The 23,379-nt window shown below is 46.1% G+C and overlaps 2 protein-coding genes across 2 annotated transcripts in view; one reads left to right on the forward strand and one right to left on the reverse strand.

Annotated features, from left to right (window-relative positions):
- Positions 1-23,379, reverse strand: part of LOC130297916 (uncharacterized) — a 203,106-nt gene that overhangs the window by 128,756 nt on the left and 50,971 nt on the right. The window contains 2 exon segments of the mRNA XM_056550764.1: positions 666-845; positions 1,640-1,787. Of these exon segments, the coding sequence (XP_056406739.1) occupies positions 666-845; positions 1,640-1,717 (258 nt within the window). The 5' untranslated portion in view covers positions 1,718-1,787.
- LOC130297917 (oocyte zinc finger protein XlCOF7.1-like) lies at positions 1,817-23,037 on the forward strand. Its single transcript, XM_056550766.1, has 4 exons — positions 1,817-1,880; positions 13,210-13,274; positions 13,441-13,723; positions 21,658-23,037. The coding sequence occupies exons 1-4, from the start codon at positions 1,817-1,819 to the stop codon at positions 22,428-22,430; spliced, it is 1,185 nt and encodes a 394-aa protein (XP_056406741.1). The 3' UTR covers positions 22,431-23,037.

A 23,379-nucleotide genomic window follows, 5' to 3' on the forward strand; every position in this document is an offset into this window, starting at 1 on the left:
CCAGTCATCACCAGACCCCTCCATTACTGTATAATGTCCCAGCAGTGTCACCTCTCCAGTCATCACCAGACCCCTCCATTACTGTATAATGTCCCCGCAGGGTCACCTCTCCAGTCATCACCAGACCCCTCCATTACTGTATAATGTCCCAGCAGTGTCACCTCTCCAGTTATCACCAGACCCCTCCATTACTGTATAATGTCCCAGCATTCCCAGCAGTGTCACCTCTCCAGTCATCATCAGACCCCTCCATTACTGTATAATGTCCCAGCAGTGTCACCTCTCCAGTCATCACCAGACCCCTCCATTACTGTATAATGTCCCAGCAGTGTCACCTCTCCAGTCATCACCAGACCCCTCCATTACTGTATAATGTCCCAGCAGTGTCACCTCTCCAGTCATCACCAGACCCCTCCATTACTGTATAATGTCCCAGCAGTGTCACCTCTCTAGTCATCACCAGACCCCTCCATTACTGTATAATGTCCCAGCAGTGTCACCTCTCCAGTCATCACCAGACCCCTCCATTACTGTATAATGTCCCAGCAGTGTCACCTCTCCAGTCATCACCAGACCCCTCCATTACTGTATAATGTCCCAGCAGTGTCACCTCTCCAGTCATCACCAGACCCCTCCATTACTGTATAATGTCCCAGCAGGGTCACCTCTCCAGTCAGCAGCTCCATCATCTTGTTGATGAGTTCTAGGATCTTCTGTTCATCCATTTCCTCATGTATCAGGGAGTGAGGTGGGGGCCCCGGGATTGGGCTCAGGGTTCTTCCCCATCCTTCACACACAGGGGCCCGACAGCGCCCACTAGAGGACTTCTTCACTACTGTGTAATCCTGTGTATGGAGAGACACATTAATATCACTACATACATTCCCAGAATCCCTCACCTCTCCAGTCATATCCATCTGTTATTTTATAGATAAGAATGAGGTCATGTGACATCACTCCCAGAATCCCTCACCTCTCCAGTCATATCCATCTGTTATTACATAGATAAGAATGAGGTCATGTGACATCACTCCCAGAATCCCTCACCTCTCCAGTCATATCCATCTGTTATTACATAGATAAGAATGAGGACATGTGACATCACTCCCAGAATCCCTCACCTCTCCAGTCATATCCATCTGTTATTACATAGATAAGAATGAGGTCATGTGACATCACTCCCAGAATCCCTCACCTCTCCAGTCATATCCATCTGTTATTACATAGATAAGAATGAGGTCATGTGACATCACTCCCAGAATCCCTCACCTCTCCAGTCATATCCATCTGTTATTACATAGATAAGAATGAGGTCATGTGTCATCAATCCCAGAATCCCTCACCTCTCCAGTCATATCCATCTGTTATTACATAGATAAGAATGAGGTCATGTGACATCACTCCCAGAATCCCTCACCTCTCCAGTCATATCCATCTGTTATTACATAGATAAGAATGAGGTCATGTGACATCACTCCCAGAATCCCTCACCTCTCCAGTCATATCCATCTGTTATTTCATAGATAAGAATGAGGTCATGTGACATCACTCCCAGAATCCCTCACCTCTCCAGTCATATCCATCTGTTATTACATAGATAAGAATGAGGTCATGTGACATCACTCCCAGAATCCCTCACCTCTCCAGTAAGCCGGAAGAGTATCTGTAGGGTGAGGTTTATGATCCTGTCGGCCATCTTGTTCCTGTCTCTCTCCATGGTTGATGGGTCATCCAGGAGAAGTCTCTTATATAGAAGATATCAGCAGAGGATCCTGGATTGGAGAAACCTGAAGGGAAGAAGAGGAGACGATGAGAAATGGCGGCTGCTAATAGAAACAACAACAGAGAAAGAGACAACTACATAGAAAGTTCTGGATCTTGTGATCTTCTTCCTTAAGTCATAAAACCTTGTGGACCTGAAGGAGTTAATAGTAATGTCCCCTCCCCCAGCGCTCCTGATGTCACCACACCCTTATATACCTCCACCTGCAGACAGTACAGGAGCCGTGTGCTTACAGGACCTGCGATGATGTCACCGTCATTTGATCAGTCACATGGAGGAGGAGGAGGAGTCACATGATCAGGGGCTGCTGCTCTAGGCTCATCTGCTCAGTGTATGCAGGACTCTGCTGTCACATGACCATTATCACAGGTCCTTCAACTACAATCTCTTCTATCCAGCACTACACAACCCCGCCCACAACTGTCACATGATCCTCCCCACAGGTCCTTTACCCACAGTCATATTTATACTGCTAAACTTTGCCCCCAAATGTACTGGTCACATGATTGTGACATCATCACAGGTCCTACACCTCCAGCATGTAGCAGATACAGAGCAGGTCCTGGTGGAGCAGTCACTGCTGTTGTGTTGTGTGTGGAGATCTCTCAGAGCAGCAGCCCCTGATCATGTGACTCCTCCTCCATGTGACTGATCACATGACGGTGACATCATCGCAGGTCCTGTAAGCACACGGCTCCTCTACAGATACAGGTATGTGTGTGCGGTCACCATCAGATCAGGATTATTGGGGATGTTATTAACCCTTAAAAGACTAGTGCAGTGACAAATAACATCCTCTATCCAAAGGATAGGGGATAAGTTATAGATTGCGGGTGTCCAACAGCTGGGATCCCCCGCGATCTCCTGTACGGGGTCACGGCAGTTTGCAGCAAGCGCGCGATCCGACCCCCACTGGAAGCAGCTGCCGAAGCTCCCCCTCCATGTATTTCTATGGGATACATGGTGGGGGCGTTTTGGCTGCCATATGTGCAGGGGTTGGTACGCCCCCTTCCTGTGGACTGTCGGGGCCCCGTACAAGAGATCGCAGGGGGTCCCAGCAGTCAGACCCTTGCGATCTATAACTTGTCCCCTATCCGTTGGTTATTTTTTTTACTACAGAACTCCTTTAACCCCTTAAGGACCGGGGTTTTTTCCGTTTTTGCACTTTCGTTTTTTGCTCCTTGCCTTTAAAAAATCATAACTCTTTCAATTTTGCACCTAAAAATCCATATGATGGCTTGTGAGATAAAATTGAAAAAAAAAACGCCGTTTTGTAACTTTTGGGGGCTTCCGTTTCTACACAGTACATTTTTCAGTAAAAATGACACCTTATCTTTATTCTGTAGGTCCATACGATTAAAATGATACCCTACTTATATAGGTTTGATTTTGTCGGACTTCTGGAAAAAATCATAACTACATGCAGGAAAATTAATACGTTTAAAATTGTCATCTTCTGACCCCTATAACTTTTTTATTTTTCCGCGTATGGGGCGGTATGAGGGCTCATTTTTTGCGCCGTGATTTGAAGTTTTTAATGGTACCATTTTTGCATTGATAGGACTTATTGATCGCTTTTTATTCATTTTTAAATTATATAAAAAGTGACCAAAAATGTACTATTTTGGACTTTGGAATTTTTTTGCGCGTACGCCATTGACCGTGCGGTTTAATTAATGATATTTTTTTATAATTCGGACATTTCCGCACACGGCGATACCACATATGTTTATTTTTATTTACACTGTGTTTTTTTTTTATGGGAAAGGGGGGGGGGGGGTGATTCAAACTTTTAATAGGGGAGGGGTTAAATGATCTTCACTTTTTTTTTTCCACTTTTTTTTTTTTTGCAGTGTTATAGGTCCCATAGGGACCTATAACACTGCACACACTGATCTTTTACAGGGACCTATAACACTGCGCACACTGATCTTTTACATTGATCATTATTATCCCATAGGGACCTATAACACTGCACACACTGATCTTTTACATTGATCAATGGTTTCTCATAGGAAACCAGTGATCGATAATTCTCAGGCACGGAGCAGTCATTCGGTGATCGGACAGCGAGGAGGCAGGTAGGGACCCTCCGGCTGTCCTGTAAGCTGTTCGGGATGCCGCGATTTCGCCGCGGCTATCCCGAACAGCCCACTGAGCTAACCGGCACTTTTTACTTTCACTTTTAGCCGCGTGGCTCAGCTTTTAGCGCACGGCTAAAGGGTTAATAGCGCGCAGCACCCCGATCAGTGTCGCGCGCTATTAGCGGCGGGTCCTGGCTTCACTATGACGCCGGGCCCGCCGTGATATGATGCAGGGTCACCGTGGGACCCCGCGTTATATCACAGGAGCGGGACCAAGGACGTACTCATACGTCCTTGGTCCTTAAGGGGTTAAGAACATGCAGTACATTTACGCCCTGCGTCCCATATGGGATTTAGAGCTTAGGAGCTATACGCAGCCAGGACTCACCGCTAATAATTAACCCATTAAAGGGGTACTCTGCTGCCCCAGTGGTTGTGTCACAGGGGGTTGTGTCACAGCCATGCCCCTCGTTCCGTCACGCCCTCTCAATGCAGGTCTATGGAAGGAGGCGTGTTTGTATGGTGAAGGGCTGCAGGTCACCTCCCTGCCCATCCTGTCATTTGGTTAATTTCTTCTCTGGGTATTAGCCATTTCTTCCATACAGCAATCTAAGATGGCCGCCTCTGTTGTCCCGGTGGCTGCTTCTACCTCCTTCCTTACGGCTGCACAGCCTGCACACGAGGCACAGTGGTAACATATGGTCTCTCCTCAGAGGCTTCTCCCTCAGCCTTCTCTGCTCGGGGCCCCTCTTTTCCATCCCCTTTACCACAAACAACGTGTTCCAGATGAAAAGGGTCTATAACGTGGGCACCTGGAGGGGCAACATCCACGTCAGGATTCAAACTCCCGACATAGTGTCGTCCCAACCCTGGAGACCAGATTGGCTTTCTGCCCGGATTCTGGACAATTATGTAACATTCCGGGACAATAATTCCCAGTGTGACGCGGATCCATTCACCTATGATCCCTCCAACGCTTTATGTGAACTAAAGTACAAAAAGCACAGAGAAGTGTCATGTGACCATGTCAAAGAAGTCTTTACACCCCCTGAGGGGAGGCACAATGGTTTGTTTGTGTCTCGTTGTTGTAATGTTTCCGCCATGTTTGGTCTGAGTGAAGGTCTTTACACCCCCTGAGGGGAGGCACAATGGTTTGTTTGTGTCTCGTTGTTGTAATGTTTCCGCCATGTTTGCTCTGAGTGAAGGTCTTTACACCCCTGAGGGGAGGCACAATGGTTTGTTTGTGTCTCGTTGTTGTAATGTTTCCGCCATGTTTGCTCTGAGTGAAGGTCTTTACACCCCTGAGGGGAGGCACAATGGTTTGTTTGTGTCTCGTTGTTATAATGTTTCCGCCATGTTTGGTCTGAGTGAAGGTCTTTACACCCCTGAGGGGAGGCACAATGGTTTGTTTGTGTCTCGTTGTTGTAATGTTTCCGCCATGTTTGCTCTGAGTGAAGGTCTTTACACCCCTGAGGGGGGGCACAATGGTTTGTTTGTGTCTCGTTGTTGTAATGTTTCCGCCATGTTTGCTCTGAGTGAAGGTCTTTACACCCCTGAGGGGAGGCACAATGGTTTGTTTGTGTCTCGTTGTTGTAATGTTTCCGCTATGTTTGCTCTGAGTGAAGGTCTTTACACCCCTGAGGGGAGGCACAATGGTTTGTTTGTGTCTCGTTGTTGTAATGTTTCCGCCATGTTTGCTCTGAGTGAAGGTCTTTACACCCCTGAGGGGAGGCACAATGGTTTGTTTGTGTCTCGTTGTTGTAATGTTTCCGCCATGTTTGCTCTGAGTGAAGGTCTTTACACCCCTGAGGGGAGGCACAATGGTTTGTTTGTGTCTCGTTGTTGTAATGTTTCCGCCATGTTTGCTCTGAGTGAAGGTCTTTACACCCCTGAGGGGAGGCACAATGGTTTGTTTGTGTCTCGTTGTTGTAATGTTTCCGCCATGTTTGCTCTGAGTGAAGGTCTTTACACCCCTGAGGGGAGGCACAATGGTTTGTTTGTGTCTCGTTGTTGTAATGTTTCCACCATGTTTGCTCTGAGTGAAGGTCTTTACACCCCCTGAGGGGAGGCACAATGGTTTGTTCGCAGTGGGATACATACAATGAAGGAATATCAGGTCTAGATGTCCTCAGTCCACTATGAGAGAAGGTGAGATGAGGTAAAGCCGCTCACAATAAGCGTATACGTATGTATATAACAGAAGGTGATGTGAGGAAATCCTTGGGATTAGTAGGACGCAGAAGTTCTCGATCGTGTGTGGAAATATCCCAGATGGATGATCCCTTTATCAGTGATTCCAGTGCGGTGTCACCAAATCCCTTATATGTGTAACTGTTTATTGTCTGGAGTCATGATATTTGGCGCCCTCCAGTGGTCGGGGTAAACACCTAGTTGGCATCAGAATAACTGACTATAGTTAAAATAGGATGGTAAGAGAAGGTGTGTGACATAGGACAGTGACCTCCTGACCTCCGACCATCACAGGTCACATCTACTGGATGATGAAGAGTCCTCAGACACTTTGTCCACCATTTCCATCTTCTCACCACTCGTGGCTTCTGGTATTACCTGGATAACATGGAAGGTGGATTCCTGTCTCCATATTCTGCCCATCCCCCATGACTCCGCCCCAGACTATGATGGATCCCCTGACTAGGTTTACAGCCTCCATGATTGTGACTATAATGTCTCCTCAGATGTTTCCTCAGATTATCTACAGGAAATGGATTTTATTTCTCCATAGAATCTGGTGCGGTTTATCATCATCTCCTCTTCTTCCCTTCAGGTTTCTCCAATCCAGGATCCTCTGCTGATATCTTCTATATAAGAGAATTCTCCTGGATGACCCATCAACCATGGAGAGAGACAGGAACAAGATGGCCGACAGGATCATAAACCTCACCCTACAGATACTCTTCCGGCTTACTGGAGAGGTGAGGGATTCTGGGAGTGATGTCACATGACCTCATTCTTATCTATGTAATAACAGATGGACATGACTGGAGAGGTGAGGGATTCTGGGAGGGTTGTCACATGACCTCATTCTTATCTATGTAATAACAGATGGATATGACTGGAGAGGTGAGGGATTCTGGGAGTGATGTCACATGACCTCATTCTTATCTATGTAATAACAGATGGATATGACTGGAGAGGTGAGGGATTCTGGGAGTGATGTCACATGACCTCATTCTTATCTATGTAATAACAGATGGATATGACTGGAGAGGTGAGGGATTCTGAGAGTGATGTCACATGACCTCATTCTTATCTATGTGATAACAGATGGATATGACTGGAGAGGTGAGGGATTCTGGGAGTGATGTCACATGACCTCATTCTTATCTATGTAATAACAGATGAATATGACTGGAGAGGTGAGGGATTCTGGGAGTGATGTCACATGACCTCATTCTTATCTATATAATAACAGATGGATATGACTGGAGAGGTGAGGGATTCTGGGAGTGATGTCCCATTACCTCATTCTTATCCATGTAATAACAGATGGATATGACTGGAGAAGTGAGGGATTCTGGGAGTGATGTCACATGACCTCATTCTTATCGATGTAATAACAGATGGATATGACTGGAGAGGTGAGGGATTCTGGGAGTGATGTCACATGACCTCATTCTTATATATGTAATAATAGATAGATATGACTGGAGAGGTGAGGGATTCTGGGAGTGATGTCACATGACCTCATTCTTATCTATGTAATAACAGATGGATATGACTGGAGAGGTGAGGGATTCTGGGAATGTATGTAGTGATATTAATGTGTCTCTCCATACACAGGATTACACAGTAGTGAAGAAGTCCTCTAGTGGGCGCTGTCGGGCCCCTGTGTGTGAAGGATGGGGAAGAACCCTGAGCCCAATCCCGTTGCCCCCACCTCACTCCCTGATACATGAGGAAATGGATGAACAGAAGATCCTAGAACTCATCAACAAGATGATGGAGCTGCTGACTGGAGAGGTGACACTGCTGGGACATTATACAGTAATGGAGGGGTCTGGTGATGACGAGAGGTGACACTGCTGGGACATTATACAGTAATGGAGGGGTCTGGTGATGACTGGAGAGGTGACACTGCTGGGACATTATACAGTAATGGAGGGGTCTGGTGATGACTGGAGTGGTGACACTGCTGGGATATTATACAGTAATGGAGGGGTCTGGTGATGTCTGGAGAGGTGACACTGCTGGGACATAATACAGTAATGGAGGGGTCTGGTGATGACTGGAGAGGTGACACTGCTGGGACATTATACAGTAATGGAGGGGTCTGGTGATGACTGGAGAGGTGACACTGCTGGGACATTATACAGTAATGGAGGGGTCTGGTGATGACTGGAGAGGTGACACTGCTGGGACATTATACAGTAATGGAGGGGTCTGGTGATGACTGGAGAGGTGACACTGCTGGGACATTATACAGTAATGGAGGGGTCTGGTGATGACTGGAGAGGTGACACTGCTGGGACATTATACAGTAATGGAGGGGTCTGGTGATGACTGGAGAGGTGACACTGCTGGGAATGCTGGGACATTATACAGTAATGGAGGGGTCTGGTGATGACTGGAGAGGTGACACTGCTGGGACATCATACAGTAATGGAGGGGTCTGGTGATGACTGGAGAGGTGACACTGCTGAGACATTATACAGTAATGGAGGGGTCTGGTGATGACTGGAGAGGTGACCCTGCTGGGACATTATACAGTAATGGAGGGGTCTGGTGATGACTGGAGAGGTGACACTGCTGGGACATTATACAGTAATGGAGGGGTCTGGTGATGACTGGAGTGGTGACACTGCTGGGATATTATACAGTAATGGAGGGGTCTGGTGATGTCTGGAGAGGTGACACTGCTGGGACATAATACAGTAATGGAGGGGTCTGGTGATGACTGGAGAGGTGACACTGCTGGGACATTATACAGTAATGGAGGGGTCTGGTGATGACTGGAGAGGTGACACTGCTGGGACATTATACAGTAATGGAGGGGTCTGGTGATGACTGGAGAGGTGACACTGCTGGGACATTATACAGTAATGGAGGGGTCTGGTGATGACTGGAGAGGTGACACTGCTGGGACATTATACAGTAATGGAGGGGTCTGGTGATGACTGGAGAGATGACACTGCTGGGACATTATACAGTAATGGAGGGGTCTGGTGATTACTGGAGAGGTGACACTGCTGGGACATTATACAGTAATGGAGGGGTCTGGTGATGACTGGAGAGGTGACACTGCTGGGAAAGCTGGGACATTATACAGTAATGGAGGGGTCTGGTGATGACTGGAGAGGTGACCCTGCTGGGACATTATACAGTAATGGAGGGGTCTGGTGATGACTGGAGAGGTGACCCTGCTGGGACATTATACAGTAATGGAGGGGTCTGGTGATGACTGGAGAGGTGACACTGCTGGGACATTATACAGTAATGGAGGGGTCTGGTGATGACTGGAGAGGTGACACTGCTGGGAATGCTGGGACATTATACAGTAATGGAGGGGTCTGGTGATGACTGGAGAGGTGACACTGCTGGGACATTATACAGTAATGGAGGGGTCTGGTGATGACTGGAGAGGTGACACTGCTGGGACATTATACAGTAATGGAGGGGTCTGGTGATGACTGGAGAGGTGACCCTGCTGGGACATTATACAGTAATGGAGGGGTCTGGTGATGACTGGAGAGGTGACACTGCTGGGACATTATACAGTAATGGAGGGGTCTGGTGATGACTGGAGAGGTGACACTGCTGGGACATTATACAGTAATGGAGGGGTCTGGTGATGACTGGAGAGGTGACACTGCTGGGACATTATACAGTAATGGAGGGGTCTGGTGATGACTGGAGAGGTGACACTGCTAGGACATTATACAGTAATGGAGGGGTCTGGTGATGACTGGAGAGGTGACACTGCTGGGACATTATACAGTAATGGAGGGGTCTGGTGATGACTGGAGAGGTGACACTGCTGGGACATTATACAGTAATGGAGGGGTCTGGTGATGACTGGAGAGGTGACACTGCTGGGACATTATACAGTAATGGAGGGGTCTGGTGATGACTGGAGAGGTGACACTGCTGGGAATTCTGGGACATTATACAGTAATGGAGGGGTCTGGTGATGACTGGAGAGGTGACCCTGCTGGGACATTATACAGTAATGGAGGGGTCTGGTGATGACTGGAGAGGTGACACTGCTGGGACATTATACAGTAATGGAGGGGTCTGGTGATGACTGGAGAGGTGACACTGCTGGGACATTATACAGTAATGGAGGGGTCTGGTGATGACTGGAGAGGTGACACTGCTGGGAATGCTGGGACATTATACAGTAATGGAGGGGTCTGGTGATGACTAGAGAGGTGACACTGCTGGGAATGCTGGGACATTATACAGTAATGGAGGGGTCTGGTGATGACTGGAGAGGTGACACTGCTGGGACATTATACAGTAATGGAGGGGTCTGGTGATGACTGGAGAGGTGACACTGCTGGGACATTATACAGTAATGGAGGGGTCTGGTGATGACTGGAGAGGTGACACTGCTGGGACATTATACAGTAATGGAGGGGTCTGGTGATGACTGGAGAGGTGACACTGCTGGGACATTATACAGTAATGGAGGGGTCTGGTGATAACTGGAGAGGTGACACTGCTGGGAATACTGGGACATTATACAGTAATGGAGGGGTCTGGTGATGACTGGAGAGGTGACACTGCTGGGACATTATACAGTAATGGAGGGGTCTGGTGATGACTGGAGAGGTGACCCTGCTGGGACATTATACAGTAATGGAGGGGCCTGGTGATGACTGGAGAGGTGACACTGCTGGGACATTATACAGTAATGGAGGGGTCTGGTGATGACTGGAGAGGTGACACTGCTGGGAATACTGGGACATTATACAGTAATGGAGGGGTCTGGTGATGACTGGAGAGGTGACACTGCTGAGACATTATACAGTAATGGAGGGGTCTGGTGATGACTGAGAGGTGACACTGCTCGGACATTATACAGTAATGGAGGGGTCTGGTGATGACTGGAGAGGTGACACTGCTGGGACATTATACAGTAATGGGGGGGTCTGGTGATGACTGGAGAGGTGACACTGCTGGGACATTATACAGTAATGGAGGGGTCTGGTGATGACTGGAGAGGTGACACTGCTGGGACATTATACAGTAATGGAGGGGTCTGGTGATGACTGGAGAGGTGACACTGCTGGGACATTATACAGTAATGGAGGGGTCTGGTGATGACTGGAGAGGTGACACTGCTGGGACATTATACAGTAATGGAGGGGTCTGGTGATGACTGGAGAGGTGACACTGCTGGGACATTATACAGTAATGGAGGGGTCTGGTGATGACTGGAGAGGTGACACTGCTCGGACATTATACAGTAATGGAGGGGTCTGGTGATGACTGGAGAGGTGACACTGCTGGGACATTATACAGTAATGGAGGGGTCTGGTGATGACTGGAGAGGTGACACTGCTGGGACATTATACAGTAATGGAGGGGTCTGGTGATGACTGGAGAGGTGACCCTGCTGGGACATTATACAGTAATGGAAGGGTCTGGTGATGACTGGAGAGGTGATACTGCTGGGACATTATACAGTAATGGAGGGGTCTGGTGATGACTGGAGAGGTGACCCTGCTGGGACATTATACAGTAATGGAGGGGTCTGGTGATGACTGGAGAGGTGACCCTGCTGGGACATTATACAGTAATGGAGGGGTCTGGTGATGACTGGAGAGGTGACACTGCTGGGACATTATACAGTAATGGAGGGGTCTGGTGATGACTGGAGAGGTGACACTGCTGGGACATTATACAGTAATGGAGGGGTCTGGTGATGACTGGAGAGGTGACCCTGCTGGGACATTACACAGTAATGGAGGGGTCTGGTGATGACTGGAGAGGTGACACTGCTGGGACATTATACAGTAATGGAGGGGTCTGGTGATGACTGGAGAGGTGACCCTGCTGGGACATTATACAGTAATGGAGGGGTCTGGTGATGACTGGAGAGGTGACACTGCTGGGACATTATACAGTAATGGAGGGGTCTGGTGATGACTGGAGAGGTGACCCTGCTGGGACATTATACAGTAATGGAGGGGTCTGGTGATGACTGGAGAGGTGACCCTGCTGGGACATTATACAGTAATGGAGGGGTCTGATGATGACTGGAGAGGTGACACTGCTAGGACATTATACAGTAATGGAGGGGTCTGGTGATGACTGGAGAGGTGACACTGCTGGGACATTATACAGTAATGGAGGGGTCTGGTGATGACTGGAGAAGTGACACTGCTGGGACATTATACAGTAATGGAGGGGTCTGGTGATGACTGGAGAGGTGACACTGCTGGGACATTATACAGTAATGGAGGGGTCTGGTGATGACTGGAGAGATGACACTGCTGGGACATTATACAGTAATGGAGGGGTCTGGTGATGACTGGAGAGGTGACACTGCTGGGACATTATACAGTAATGGAGGGGTCTGGTGATGACTGGAGAGGTGACACTGCTGGGACATTATACAGTAATGGAGGGGTCTGGTGATGACTGGAGAGGTGACACTGCTGGGACATTATACAGTAATGGAGGGGTCTGATGATGACTGGAGAGGTGACTGCTGGGACATTATACAGTAATGGAGGGGTCTGGTGATGACTGGAGAGGTGACCCTGCTGGGACATTATACAGTAATGGAGGGGTCTGGTGATGACTGGAGAGGTGACACTGTTGGGACATTATACAGTAATGGAGGGGTCTGGTGATGACTGGAGAGGTGACACTGCTGGGACATTATACAGTAATGGAGGGGTCTGGTGATGACTGGAGAGGTGACACTGCTGGGACATTATACAGTAATGGAGGGGTCTGGTGATGACTGGAGAGGTGACACTGCTGGGACATTATACAGTAATGGAGGGGTCTGGTGATGACTGGAGAGGTGACACTGCTGGGAATGCTGGGACATTATACAGTAATGGAGGGGTCTGGTGATGACTGGAGAGGTGACACTGCTGGGAATGCTGGGACATTATACAGTAACACCACCGGAGGGGTCGGGGTGATGACTGTATCATTATGTGTCAGGTTCCTATAAGGTGTCAGGACGTGGCGGTCTATTTCTCCATGGAGGAGTGGGAGTATGTAGAAGGACACAAGGATCAGGTGATGATGGAGGATCAGCAGCCCCTCACATCACCAGGTAATAGACATGACTATATACACACGTCCTCTCATTATTTGTATGTAAAGAATGAATTCAGTCTCTGTATGTGTTCCCTACAGTCAGACCCAGTAAGAGATCAGCACCAGAGAGGTGTCCCCGTCCTCTTCTTCCACAGGATGATCAGGTAGATGGAGATATTCCCTATGATCTGTAGAAGGGCTGTGAAGCTCTTGTGGTCAGTCTCCTCACCCTCCATGACTCCTCATCTCCTGCTCATCTATAACATCCCACGTGACTTCTCCTACTGTCTGATGACTTTTACTATATTTCTTCCACATTTTATGAGTCAGGGAGAAGATCTGAACAATATTAATGCTTCAGAGACAGATGTGAGCAGTGATGAGCAGTATAAGGAGAACATTTCTACAGGGAAAGATCTGATCTATATTAATGCTACAGACATAAAGGAAGAAGAGACAGACGTGAGCGGTGATGAGCAGTATAAGGAGGACATTCCTACAGGGAAAGATCTGATCTATATTAATGCTACAGACATAAATGAAGAAGAAGAAGAGACAGATTTGAGCAGTGATGAGCAGAATGAGAAGGAAATTCCTACAGGGAACTGCCCAGGTGAGTAGTAAAAGTCACAGATTCTGCTCAGTCACTGACTAATAATTTTATATGGAATTTTGTTTAAAGGGGTTCTCCGATGGAAATTAATTATTTTAATCTACTGGTTCTCGAAATTTATTCAGTATTGTACATTACTTATATTTAAAAATCTTAATCATTCCAGTACTTATCAGCTGCTGTATGCTCCAGAGGGAGTTGTCTAGTTTTTTCCAGTCTGACCACACTGCTCTCTGCTGACACCTCTGTTCATGTCAGAAACTGGTCAGAGCAGGAGAGGTTCGCTATGAGGATTTGCTTCTGCTGTGGACAGTTCCTGACCTGGACAGAGGTGTCAGCAGAGAGCACTGTGGGGCCACAATCACATTACAGTCTTATCCAAAGTAACTTATAGAGAATCTGACCCCTTGTTCTCCACACTAAAGCCAATATACGGGGTTATAGTGGGGTAAACAGCTTTACAAAGAGGGGTCACTTACTCACATCCGTGTAGTATATGCAGAGTTCCGGCGCTGTAATCTTTAGCTGCATTGCTACGTTGTGAGAGATTGTTCTGTATTACAAACTGGAGAAATGTGAATTCCACGAAGGTCACAAACGTTTTACACTCTGAAAGCTGCCGTCACCACAGCTCCCATCCTGGGTCACCACAACCCAGCTTTCCTATTCATACGATGCGTCTGAGACAGAATAGGTGTCTCACCTTCCTACCCCAGAGAGACCATTTTATCCTTATAGCTTTATTACCAGGAATCTTTCCTCAGTGGCCATCATTTGTCCCTCAAGGAGTGGCCGCACTTGTCTGTGGGTACTACCTGACCTATTCTAATTCTTATGGACCACAAACACTTCATTTACCTCCCTGCGGCCAAATGTTTATCTCTAGGACAGGCTAGGTGGGCTCTCTTCTTCTTCTCCCCATTTTATTATGTGTCTCCTTTCTTCTTGGCATTAAGAACACTAAGGCCGGGTTCAAATGGCTGAAAATGTGCGGAATGAACACCCAGAAAACACGGGCGACATTCCGCAGATTTGAAGGATCCGATGGTCGTCTCATTTCTGAGCGGAATCTGCAGAAAGAATAAACAAGTCTAATCTGGACATTCCGTCGTGTGCACAGTGCAGCAGAATCTTATAGAAGTCGCCTCGACAGCACATATACTAAAATCTTATGGAAATCAAGCGGACTCTGCTGCAGCTTAGTGTCCGTGTGGAATATTCCTGCAGAATTCTGCGGTGTGAACATAACCTAAAGCTGATGCCCTGTCTCATACCAGTCATACCTGCTGACTGTATTCTAGCCCTATATGTAGTACTGTCACCTGCCTGTTGGGGGCCCCATTCTCACCGCTCTAAGCTCTGCTCCTGTTCTGATCTCTATAACTTTTATATTTTTCCACCTACGGATCTGTATTAGGGTTTATTGTTTGCGCCATGAGCTGTAGTTTTTTGTAGGTTTTTTCTCTGGGATTAATAAATAAATAGGTCGGGCAGACGAGGTGCGGCTATCTGGCTGCCCACTTGTTCCATATGGTTTGGGAATCTCCTCTGTAAGTTCCTGATACTGCTCATTCATACAGTGTACGGGTTTATCTATTGGAGCCTATAACTTGCCTGTTGGGTCTTCTAGGATGTGGAGCGGAGCCCTCTGGGATTGGCCAGAAAACTCATTGTTCAGTATTGGATTAGAGCCGCTCCTCCTACTGAGTTTTTGGACTAAATGGGTATCAAGCTTTTCTTCTCCTCGCCCCACAACCCACAATCTATTGTTACCATGGAACGTTTTAATCAGGTCTTGGAGTAATTTCTGCTCTTCTATATATCGGACCGGTTACCCTTGGGCGGAGTTTGCCTGTAACAACGCCGTGAATTCATCCTCGAGTGTGATTCCGTTTCTGACTACAGTTTCGAACCCTCCTTATTACTCTGAATTCTCCACCAGTAAACGTTCCGGCATTAGAAAACCATCTCCAGTAATCCCAGTCCACATGGGTATTATTCCAAGGATCGCTCTAGAGGTCCATGTAGCAGAAGCTCCAGAATGACTGTAAGACAATTAATGACACCCTCCTTGAAGATCCGGGAGAGGGTATGGATGTCCACCCAAAACAAGATTCCCTGCACTTCCACCATAAAAATGGCTCCCCTGTATATTGGGCCCTACCGTGTACTTTGACAGGTTAAAGGGAATTCCAGGAATAAAAAAACAGGCCTTTTTTTTTTCTTTCAAAGACCGCGCCCTGTTTGTCTCCACTTTGGATGTGGTTTTACAACTTGTCTCCATTCACTTCAATGGAACTGAGCTGCAGAACCACACCCAACCTGGAGACAGACAGGGAGAGGTCTTTGAAAAAAAAAAAGGCCTGTTTTTTTATTCCTGGAATGTTGCCTATGAACTTAGCCTCGTGCCCTCAATACAGACTTCCAAGGTCATCCACATTTCATTCTTAACCCCTTAAGGACTGTTCCCTTTTTCACCTTAAGGACTCGGCCATTTTTTGCAATTCTGACGACTGTCACTTTAAACATTAATAACTCTGGAATGCTTTTAGTTATCATTCTGATTCCGAGATTGTTTTTTCGTTACATATTCTACTTTATGTTAGTGGTAAAATTGTGTGGTAACTTGCATCCTTTCTTGGTGAAAAATCTCAAAATTTGATGAAAAATTTGAAAATTTATCATTTTTCTAACTTTGAAGCTCTCTGCTTGTAAGGAAAATGGATATTCCAAATATTTTTGATGTCTACTTTATATTTGCATCATAAAATTGACAAGTTTTTACTTCTGGAAGACACCAGAGGCTTCAAAGTCCAGCAGCAATTTTTCACAAAATTTTGAAACTCACTTTTTTTCAGGGACCAGTTCAGAAATACCCCACAAATGACCCCATTATAAAAACTGCACCCCACAAAGTATTCAAAATGACATTCAGTCAGCGTTTTAACCCTTTAGGTGTTTCACGGGAATAGCAGCAAAGTGAAGGATAAAATTCAAAATCTTAATTTTTTTACACTCGCATGTTCTTGTAGACCCAATTTTTGAATTTTTGCAAGGGGTAAAAAGGAGAACATTTTTACTTGTATTTGAAACCCAATTTCTCTCGAGTAAGCACATACCTCATATGTCTATGTAAAGTGTTCGGCGGGCGCAGTAGAGGGCTCAGAAGGGAAGGAGCGAAAAATGTTTTTTTGGGGGCATGTCACCTTTAGGAAGCCCCTATGGTGCCAGAACAGCAAAAAACCCACATGGCATACCATTTTGGAAACTAGACCCCTCTCGGGGAACATAACAAGGGGTAAAGTGAACCTTAATACCCCACAGGTGATTCACGACTTTTGCATATGTAAAAAAAAAAATATATATATAAAAATTCCCTAAAATGCTTGGTTTCCTAAAAGTTTTACATTTTTAAAAAAGGGTAATAGCAGAAAATACCCATTTGGCTTTTTGAAAGCAAATTTTGCTCTGGGGGCATGCCGCATTTAGGAAGCCCCTATGGTGCCTGAACAGCAAAAAAAAAAAACACATGGCATACCATTTTAGAAACTAGACCCCTCGGGGAACGTAACAAGGGGTTAAGTGAACCTTAATACCCCACAGGTGTTTCACGACTTTTGCATATGTAAAAAAAAAAAAATGTTTTTTTTACCTAAAATGCTTCTTTTCCCCAAAAATTTACATTTTTAAAAAGGGTAAAAGCAGAAAATACCCCCCAAAATTTGTAACACAATTTCTCCCGAGTACGGCGATACCCCATATGTGACCCTAAACTGTTGCCTTGAAATACGACAGGGCATTTGAGGCCTAAATTAGGGATTGCATAGGGGTGGATATAGGGGTATTCTACGCCAGTGATTCCCAAACAGGGGGCCTCCAGCTGTTGTAAAACTCCCAGCATGCCTGGACAGTCAGTGGCTGTCTGGTAATACTGGGAGTAGTTGTTTTGCAACAGCTGGAGGCTCCGTTTTGGAAACAGTGACGTACCAGACGTTTTTCATTTTTGTTGGGGAGGGGGGCTGTGTAGGGGTATGTGTATATGTAGTGTTTTTTTACTTTTTATTTTATTTTGTGTTAGTGTAGTGTAGTGTTTTTAGGGTACAGTCACACGGGCGGGGGTTCACAGTAGTTTCGCGCTGGCAGTTTGAGCTGCGGCAGAAAATTTGCCACAGCTCAGACTTGCAGCCGGATACTTACTGTTAACCTCTGCCCATGTGAGTGTACCCTGTACGTTCACATTGGGGAGGTGGGGGAACATCCAGCTGTTGCAAAACTACAACTCCCAGCATGTACGGTCTATCAGTGCATGTTGGGAGTTGTAGTTTTGCAACAGCTGGAGGCACACTGGTTGTGAAACACCGAGTTTGGTAACAAACTCAGTGTTTTGCAACCAGTGTGCCTTCAGCTGTTGCAAAAGCTACAACCCCCAGCATGTACGGACAGCGGAAGGGCATGCTGGGTGTTGTAGTTATGCAACAGCTGGAGGCATACTACTTTGGCTGGGGATGCTGGGGATTGTAGTTATGTAACAGCTGGAGACACACTGGTTTGCTACTTAACTCAGTGTGCCTTCAGCTGTTGCAAAACTACAACTTTCAGCAGTCACCGACAGCCAACGGGCATGCTGGGAGTTGTAGTTATGCAACCAGCAGATGCACCACTACAACTCCCAGCATGCACTTTAGCTGTTTGTGCAAGCTGGGAGTTGTAGTTACACAACAGCTGAAGGTACACTTTTCCATAGAAAAAATGTGCCTCCAGCTGTTGCAAAACTATAAGTCCCAGCATGCCCATAAGGGCATGCTGGGAGTTGTGGTGGTCTGCCTCCTGCTGTTGCATAACTACAGCTCCCAGCATGCCCTTTTTGCATGCTGGGAGCTGTTGCTAAGCAACAGCAGGAGGCTGTCACTCACCTTCAACTATCCAGCCGCATCAGGTCAGTTTCTCGTCGTCGCTGCTGCTCCTGGGGCCCCGATCCCAGCATTCACGCCGGGGATCGGGGTCCCCAGCTCCCGGTGTGCACGTCCCGCACCCGCTCACATCCTCTGGAAGAGGGGCGGAGCGGGTTGCGGGAGTGACACCCGCAGCAGGCGCCCTGATTGGTTGGCCGGGAAACCGGCCGACGAATCAGGGTGATCGTGAGGTTGCACCAGTGCCACCTCACCCCTGCAGGCTCTGGCTGTTCGGGGCCGTCTCTGACGGCCCCGATCAGCCAGTAATTCCGGGTCATCGGGTCACTGGAGAGCCGATTGACCCGGAATCCGCCGCAGATCGCTGGACTGAATTGTCCAGCGATCTGCGGCCATCGCCGACATGGGGGGACATAATGACCCCCCTGGGCGATATGCTGGGATGCCTGCTGAACGATTTCAGCAGCGGTGGGGGGGCCGGGTATGGACAGGACGTACTCAAACATCCTGAGTCCTTAAGGACTCGGAAAAGGGGCCGTTTGAGTACGTCCTGCGTCCTTAAGGGGTTAAAGTTGTTGTTATGCAATCACTACACCTCACTACACCTTGCCGGGGTGGGATTATGAGGTCTGCAGTATCCTTGACTCCCATATGTCCAGGGGCGGCCTCCAGTATCTAATCCTCTGGAAAGGCTATGGAGCAGAGGAACGGTCCTGGGTCCCAGCTACAGATGTACGCGCTCCTGCCTTTCTCTGTGTCTTTCATGCTTAAAGGGGTACTCCGGTGGAAAACAATTTTTTTTAAATCAACTGGTGCCAAAAAGTTTAACAGATTTGTAAATTACTTCTATTTAAAAATCTTAATCCTTCCAGCACTTATCGGCCTCTGTATGCTACAGAGGAAGTTCTTTTCATTTTGAATTTCTTTTCTGTCTGAAACAGTGCTCTGTATACTGCTGCTATCTCTATGGGATCAGGATATATAGTAGTTATACACATCCCCCACAGCTCTATCTGTATACTGCTGCTATCTCTATGGGATCAGGATATATAGTAGTTATACACCTCCCCTCCAGCTCAGTCTGTATACTACTGCTGCTATCTCTATGTTATCAGGATATAAAGTAGTTATATACCTCCCCTCCAGCTTTATCTGTATACTGCTGCTGCTATTTCTATGGGATCGGGATATATAGTAACTATACACCTCCCCTCCAGCTCTGTCTGAATACTGTTGCTATCTGTATGGGATCAGGATACATAGCAGTTATACACCTCTCCTCCAGCTCAATCTGTATACTGCTGCTATCTCTATGGGATCAGGATATAGAGTAGATATATGCCTCCTCTCCAGCTCTATCTGTATACTGCTGCTGTTATCTCTATGGGATCAGGATATAGAGTAGATATATGCCTCCTCTCCAGCTCTATCTGTATACTGCTGCTGTTATCTCTATGGGATCAGGATACATAGCAGTTATACACCTCCCCCTCCAGCTCTATCTGTATACTGCTGCTATCTCTATGGGATCAGGATATATAGTAGATATATGCCTCCTCTCCAGCTCTATCTGTATACTGCTGCTGTTATCTCTATGGGATCAGGATATATGGTAGTTATACACCTTCCCTAAGGCTGTGTCCATACATTGTATATTTGCCATGATTTTCCAAATTTGGCTATTGCCATAGTTGCGCAAATTGCAGAAAAACCATGTAACCATGGAAACGTGTGAACGAATCTGAAGACTTAAAATCTACAGAAAACAACTAAATTGTAAATATAGGTTAAGTTTTGCAATATTTTTGAAAAAAACCCTCACCTTGAATAAGAAAGTGTCCTGATAAGTTCCATAAGGTATGGGGGGGGGGGGGGCGGTGTGGTTCTCCCTCGGGTTTCACCTCTTTTCTGTCCTCCTCACTCTTGTCTCTTCCTTTTAACCCTTTCCTCTTCTGTCTTTCTTCTTCCTTTCTTCCCCCACGATCAGACATTTTATCCTTTGGATAGTGGATAAGATGTCTGTGGGTGGAGTACCCCTTTAAGGTCCCCGGTTTAGGTTGTATTGTGTCTGTAGTCAGTGACTGTGTTATGCAGCTGTCCTCACTCTGTATACATCATGCTGTGCTGAATGGGATTTTGTCATAGACTTCCATGGTCTGTACTTACACTGTTTGCTTTTTGTTGTAATTGTTTTTAAAAAGTAGTAAAGTGTAACGAAAACTATGCAAATTAGATATCGCTGTGATCATATGGACCGGACTTATATCTTAATGCACATTAATACAATGTAAGATCCGTCCCACAAAAAACAAGCCCTAAAACGCAGTGTAGATGGAAAGATAAGAGAGTTATGGCTATGAGGAGAGGAGGAAAAAATGAAAACACAATTTCCTGGGTTGTTAAGGGGTTAAAGGGGTATTCCAGGATTTTTTTTACTATGATACAGGGGCTGTAAAGTTAGTGTAGTTCATAATATAGTGTCTGTACCTGTGTGTGACGGTTTTCTCACAATTCTTCTGTGATTTTCACCCCAATATTTATTTTCACCAGCATACAAAATGACTGTTGTCTCAGATTTTTCCCAGGTTGCAATGCGGCCGAGACCTGACATCACTAGTCACCTGATGACAGGGAGCCTGTCTGCTTCAATGGGTGGAGCGATCGCTTGGTGGGAGAGAGATCAATCTACAACTAATGCAACAGCTGTAGGCACCCTGATTGAAAACCACAGGCCTTTGGAATGGATGCAGCTCATTTATGTTTCAATGGGTGGGGTGGGTGATGTGTGGGAGGGAGGAAAATGGAATTATGGGATTTGTAGGCAAAGAAGGAAACTCAAACAGTAAATACCAGTTCACAAAAAGCCACAGTGTTATGTAATCTCACAACATAGCCATTTAGCTCCAAAACAAGCGCAGATCCTTCCTAAGCATGTCCATTACTGCCTGCCAGGTACGTACTAAATAACCTTATGGTGGAGAACCCCTTTAATACTGATAATAAAATCGGTTTTATTCTTGGCAGATGACTGTACCAGGAGACCAGAGGAGAATCTTATATCTTCAGATTATAAAGCAGATGATGATATCACACAAGATACATATGAAGAACATTCCATTATCCCAGATACACCCTCAGCCCTTCACAGCCAAGATCTGTCATCTCATCCTTATATACAGGTCCTGTCTTCTCAGTCATCACAGGATGTTCAGCAAAATAAAGGTCACAGAAGGGGTGTTGGACATCAACGAGCTCATACAGGAAAGAAAGCATATTCATGCTCAGAATGTGGGAAATGTTTTCCTTTTAAATCAAGTCTTGTTACACATCAAAGAACTCACACAGGAGAGAAGCCATTTTCATGTTCAGAATGTGGGAAATGTTTTAATCAGAAATCAATTCTTGTTGTACATAAAAGAACTCACACAGGAGAGAAGCCCTTTTCATGTTCAGAATGTGGGAAATGTTTTACTTTTCAATCAAGTTTTGTTAAACATCAAAGAACTCATACAAGAGAGAAGCCATTTTCATGTTTAGAATGTGGAAAATGTTTTGCTCAGAAATCAGATCTTGTTAAACATCAAAGAACTCACACAGGGAAGAAGCCATTTTCATGTTCAAAATGTGGGAAATGTTTTACTCAGAAACCACATCTTGTTGTACATCAAATAACTCACACAGGAGAGAAGCCATTTTCATGTTCAAAATGTGGGAAATGTTTTACACAGAAGTCAAGTCTTCATCAGCATCAAAGAAAAGAACTCACAGGGGAGAAGTCAATTCAGAGGAATAATTGATGCAGATAACACATCTATATATTAACCATGTACATAGGATAGTTGACAGTAATATATATATATATCATTTCCAAACTTGTTACCAATTTTTAAGAAGTTCTCTATATTATATGATTTATTATTCTTATATTCATCTCCGCACACTGGACTTATAATAAATGTAATATTGTCCCTGAGGTTGTATATAGGGAATGTAACGCGTCAGTGTTGTCCCCGCCCCCTTCTCATTATGATTATAGAGACTTTAATTCAAGGCATCAGACAGGATCCGCGCGTCTCCCTTGAAGATCGTCTCTTCTGAACATAAGACGCTGCAGATACTTTTATTTATCACAAACCCTAGACCAGCGTTTCCCGTCTTGACGTCTATTTTCGGTCTCAGATCGTAAAATCCATTTTTCTATATGAGAAGTCGTCAATATCTCAGCGTCCCCCGGGTTCAGTAAACATCGGTGTAATTCTTTTCCTTTTCTTTGTCCTCCCCGGGGTATAAAATCCCTAGAGATCTGATCACATCTGGTACAAGATCTCTTTACTTCACACTTTGCGCCATTATTACACGGATTGAAGACCCAGTTACACGCTCGTAAATTCCCATATATGTCGCGGATTGGAAGGAAAAAGGTTCTTTATTTATTCTTTTACATAAACAATTGCATAACGAATACAAAGTAATAAAGTTTACCTCTTCAAGAAGTTGCTCAAAATTCTAACAATGTTTCTCATATTTAAAGGAGTACTCCGGCGCACACTTTTTTCCTTTTATCCCATCCGGGCTGCAAAATAAAAGAAAACGCACTTTCTCTTACCTGCCAACGCGCCCCCGGAGCTCCGGTACACTCCGGTACAGGTGTTCGGTCCCCGGGCTGTATTCTTCTTACTTCCTGTTAGCCCGGCACGTCACACGGAGCTTCAGCCTATCAGCGGACGCAGCGATGTCCCGCCTCGG

Source organism: Hyla sarda (assembly GCF_029499605.1).
Source record: "Hyla sarda isolate aHylSar1 chromosome 1 unlocalized genomic scaffold, aHylSar1.hap1 SUPER_1_unloc_1, whole genome shotgun sequence".
Classification (NCBI taxonomy): Eukaryota; Metazoa; Chordata; class Amphibia; order Anura; family Hylidae; genus Hyla; species Hyla sarda.

Coding starts and splice junctions, on each gene's coding strand:
- LOC130297917 (XM_056550766.1), top strand. CDS start 1,817: ATGGCGGCTGCTAATAGAAACAACAACAGAGAAAGAGACAACTACATA. Junction 13,275..13,440: donor TTCTTCCACAGGATGATCAG/GTAGATGGAGAT, acceptor TTTATGAGTCAG/GGAGAAGATCTGAACAATAT. Junction 13,724..21,657: donor TCCTACAGGGAACTGCCCAG/GTGAGTAGTAAA, acceptor TATTCTTGGCAG/ATGACTGTACCAGGAGACCA.